This window comes from Drosophila persimilis, unplaced genomic scaffold (genome assembly GCF_003286085.1).
Source record: "Drosophila persimilis strain 14011-0111.01,24,50 unplaced genomic scaffold, DperRS2 tig00000431-arrow-pilon, whole genome shotgun sequence".
Lineage (NCBI taxonomy): Eukaryota > Metazoa > Arthropoda > Insecta > Diptera > Drosophilidae > Drosophila > Drosophila persimilis.
This window is the reverse complement of record NW_020825312.1, coordinates 610,106-614,667: the sequence shown is the minus strand read 5'-3', so window position 1 is coordinate 614,667 and position 4,562 is coordinate 610,106. Positions and strand designations below refer to the sequence as shown.

The following is a 4,562-nucleotide window of genomic DNA, read 5'->3' as shown; positions in this document are numbered from 1 at the left end:
CCAAGCCGAAGCCGATGCCAAAGCCAACGCCAATCGCCAAAGCTGGGAACATACTTTCTGGCCACACTGTGACATATTCAAATGGTTATTGTTGGAAGCCCTTTTGTTGTGATCGTCAAGGGTTGGACACCATATCATTAGCGCCACACCCGAAGGAAAGTGTTCAGAAGGGGTTTGGGCTGGGAACTTTTGCACGGATCGAATGGGATCGCAAAAATCAAAACTGAGACTTGGCTATAGCTATGGCTATGGCACCGGCAACACAGCGGGAACTAAATTGCTCTATTCAAACTCAATTAAAGTCAAGCTGCGGCAAGCTGGGCCTCTGAGAGCAGCTCAGATAGTGAGTAGTGAGTGATCCTTGCTCTTTAACACTTTCGTATAGAACTCTAGGGCCACGGCTACCCTCTATCGTTATTTCATTCCATTCTTTTGTGCTCGAACGCGAACAAAGGCGCCTGCTAAACGCTTCCGGCAGAGAGGGATCTAGAGGGAGACCCTCGAGGATCTGATACCAGCCGATGCCGATGCCGATCTCAATGCCGATCCCAATGCCGATCCCACGCATAATCCGGCAGTGCTCCCATTGATGTCAATCATCGATATCCCTCGCGATACGGATACAACAATGCAAGGTGTCAGGCCTTTGTTTGCGAATATTTTTTCTTCCAACCTTCAACCTTCGGCCTTCATCTTTTATTCATTATTTTCCCTCTCCTCACTGCTGTGTCGCTGCTACAATTGCAATTACGTAATCGTTATCATCATGTGCAAATCGATAAGCGGATGTTGTCCTATGCCCCCGCTCCATTGGACTCCATCTTTATTGGCCCAGACCCATAAAAGATGTTGGCTTAATTCAAATGGCCGCCACTTGCCGCGACTTGGCTCTGTTTGCCAAGTCATAAAGCGGAACATTTATGGTGTCTTACGAGCATGAGATGAGGGTGGATAGAACGGATTGGGCAGCATGGTTCATTGCTTCATGGGACTTATAAACGGAACTCTATAAAATAGAATTGTTTGCTACATTCATCTATTCGATATTTGAAGGCGGTTTCAGTGAACTGTTGCTGTGAAACGGACTGTCGACTCTCAATTTATTGCACAAACCGAACAGATTTCAACAAGGCTCAATAAAACTTGAACTAATTAAGTGCTTCGGGGGTCGTCAGGACAGAACAGGACCGGGAAGAAGGACCTCAGAAGTTGTTGTTCTCGGAACTCTCCGACTTGCGGGCGGTGCCAAAGAACTTCTCGTACTCCTGCTGGCGGCGACGGGCCCGTGCCTCCCGCTCCATTTGCCGCTTATTGGAGAAGCGTTGATGAATACGCTTCATTTCCTGGACCTCCTTCATCTCCTCCTTCTCCTCGTCCTGCAAAATAGAGGTTGTGCATATCATCTCTGAGCAGAGAAAAGAAAGAGATCTAAGCCTACGGTCATATTGAGGCGCAGAACCAGGGCTCTTCTGCCATCCGACATGGGCTGACTGTAGTGCATAAAGTTCTTGAGACGCTCCGCTGGCGGGACACTTCGCTCCACAACTAGGACAATCCGGGCCCACTGGCGCTGCCACTCGTTGCGTATCTCGGCTATCTTCTGGTAGGTATTACCCATCATGGCGATCAACATGTTGACCAACAGCACACTAACAATCACCATGAAAAGGAAGAACAGGATCTTGGCCTCGTACTCGTGCTGGGTGGAGACCATGGCCCCGTAGTAGTCCCCGAAATTTGTCAGCGACATCAGGAACATGGCCACAATGGACTCCATAGGCGAGGGCATGGGATTCGATTCCGCATCCTGGTCCTCTGGCGTCGAGGGATTATCAAAGGTGAGAAAGATTATGTAGAAGGCCTGCGAGAAGCCCAGCACGAAGACTAAATAGATGGAAACGAAACGGAGCAGATCGCCCATCACCATGCGATATATCATCACCACGAAAGGACCAACGGTCTTGAAGCCACTGTGAAAGGAGGATTCAAGGATTAAAGCTAGGCAATTTATATAGTACTTGGTAGTAGATGGTGTTTACCGACAGAAGAACAGAAAGTATGGAGCTGTGGTCAGCATTATGAAAACTGTGACATGGTCATCGATCTCGGTGAGACAGGAGACCCTCAACCAGGGTATGGTCATCATCAAAGCACAAGAGAACAGAAACATGACTCTCGAGGGAGCTGTCATCTATGGGAATGGGAGATACAAGCCTAAGATAAATGCTATCGATTGAGGTCGGAAGATATCGGTGCTTACCAAGTTTTCTACAAACATTTTATAGCCCAGAAATCTAGCCTCCCGTAGAGCCACAAGCAGATACAAGATCGCGCCCACAAAGTTGATCATCTCGGCCATGATTCTGAGCTTGGCCAGATCGGATTCGAGATTCATGAGCGGACACTGGGCATAGCTCTCCCACCAGGCGGGCAAGACTTCCACCTCATTAGGATCGTAATACTCCGTGAAGTTCAACCAAAAGGTTTCTGGAAAGAAACAAAAGAGTTACTGATGGAAGTCCCATATCCGAGCAATACTTAACTGTACTCGGTGCTAAGGGAAGAACCCCTTTTGCTCTGTTGATGGTGAACATCGGAGCTATCGTTTCTATAGAGATCATTCTTAGCCGTAGTGCTGTTTGCATTCTCCTCATCCTCCTCCTTGGCATCCGGACCTGGCCGCAGTATAAAGCTGAACAGCGAGATCAGAAAGTAGAACGCGAACATGTAGAACTGCTTATAGAATCGCGACTTGCAGAACGTGTCCCATTTGGTCTTCAGGAGATCTATGACCACGCCATCCAACAGCTCCAGATGCTCCAGCTTGTCTCCAAAGACGACGAAATTCAGCACCGAGTCCTTGTTGATATTCCCAGTCTGTTCGTTGATCGTGTCGATCATGAGCAAGGGGTACGCGGCACAGGTGATGCTGCCCAGCTGCCAGTAGATCTCCCTCTCGATGCTCATCACATGGAAGAACATCTCCACGCGCCCCAGCTTGGCAGCCAGCGTGAGTGGGGTCAGGTTCTGGATGTTTTTCACGTGAATGTTGGTGCCCACCTCATAGCCCACATCGAACATTTCGATTTTCTCGTAGATGACCAGCATGTGGAGAACGGTATTGCCATTGGTGTCCTGGAAGTCGGGGTCCGCTCCCCGTGCCAGGACCAAGCGGAAGCACTCCTCCTGCGACAGGCAGGCGGCAAAGCTCAAAGGATACTCGCCCCAGTAGACGTAGCCATCGTAGTTGGTTATGGGACAAAGAGCCACGTACTCGTGATCTGGGGAATCCGTGCGCGAGAATTTTGTATCCTCCGCCGACATGAAGGCCCCACAGCAACTAATTTCAATAGACTTGAGTGGTCATATCGCTACGCCTTGAAGTTCGACTGGTACTCACCGCTCTTGGACATCGGCATTGGCATCCAACAGATACTTGACCATTGCCGGATCCTCGTTCACTATGGCTATGTGCAGGACGCTCTCCCCGTAGTACTCGTCACTCATGTAGATGTCCAGTATCAGCTTTGGGTAGAACTTGAGCAGTCGCTTGGCGAGGTCCGCGTGCAGTGAGGAGGCGTTGAGCAGACACAAATGAAGGATGGTCTCGCCCACGGCTCCGCGCTCCTGTAAGGCAGAAGGGGAATAAATAGGGGAAGCTTCTGGAGCACAGAAACTCACATTTAGATCCCAACACACGAATCTGTAGGCACTCGGATTGGAGATGTACTCTGCCTCCGATACCTCGGGACAATAGTCGTGGATGTTGAAGTCGTCGTCGGGGTTCTCCAGGGCCCGGATCTCGGGCAGCTGTCGCGTCCTTGGGCGGTCTCGATTGCGCAGCAGCACCAGCTTGGAGATGGGGAAATACCGTCCTGCACCCTTGTTGTACAGAAAGGGCTCGACCTTGGTCTTGATGGCGTGGTCGATCTCCGCGAACTGTTTCGTCTGGCAGGCGCGCTTCATCATGTCCACGAGGAGGCCGCCGCCCTTGAGATTGACAAATTTGTAGAGGGCCTGTGTGGAGACTCCCGCCTGTTTTTTGACGCCACTGGTCACGTTGCTCTCCGTATTCCCCATGGTCCGAAAATACCTTTAACCTTGGACCTCGTGCTTAGTGGTGTTTTTTTTTCTCTGATTAGTTTTCGTTTTTATAGCGCGACATTGCTGGATTGCATCTATGTATCTGTTCTTGGAATTTCCTATGTTATGGCAAGCTTGTGTGGTCCTTGTCCGTTTTGGGTATCGACAAAACATTCCTTCGAACTCCTCGTTGCCAATGCAACAGCTGAACTTGAGCTCCATTTTTCTGTTTACCCTACGTTGCCAGGACATCTCGGACCTGTTGCACTCACTCACTCAACAAGTTCAGGTTTGTATCACTCTTTTTAGTATGTCCCTCACTATTGTGTTTACAATTGGTAAGTGTTAGGGAAACTTGTAGAGTGCGGGGAAATGAACAGTATGGGTATATGGTATATTGGTACATATATTGGAAGAAGTATACTTGTCTAGAATCATCATTTCCTTATGCCAAACTGCCAAACCTTATGATCAGGCAT

The 4,562-nt window shown here is 49.3% G+C and overlaps 1 protein-coding gene across 1 annotated transcript; it reads right to left on the bottom strand.

The window, feature by feature from the left end:
• Positions 1-1,086: 1,086 nt before the first annotated feature.
• On the bottom strand, positions 1,087-4,086 carry LOC6595854 (transient receptor potential cation channel subfamily V member 6). The gene is made up of 7 exons (XM_002021348.2): positions 3,682-4,086; positions 3,401-3,627; positions 2,544-3,340; positions 2,261-2,487; positions 2,040-2,191; positions 1,439-1,970; positions 1,087-1,376 (listed from the first exon to the last, which is right to left on the bottom strand). Exons 1-7 carry the CDS (start codon positions 4,078-4,080, stop codon positions 1,203-1,205), a joined length of 2,508 nt encoding a protein of 835 aa, XP_002021384.1. The 5' UTR covers positions 4,081-4,086; the 3' UTR covers positions 1,087-1,202.
• Between the last annotated feature and the right edge of the window lie 476 nt (positions 4,087-4,562).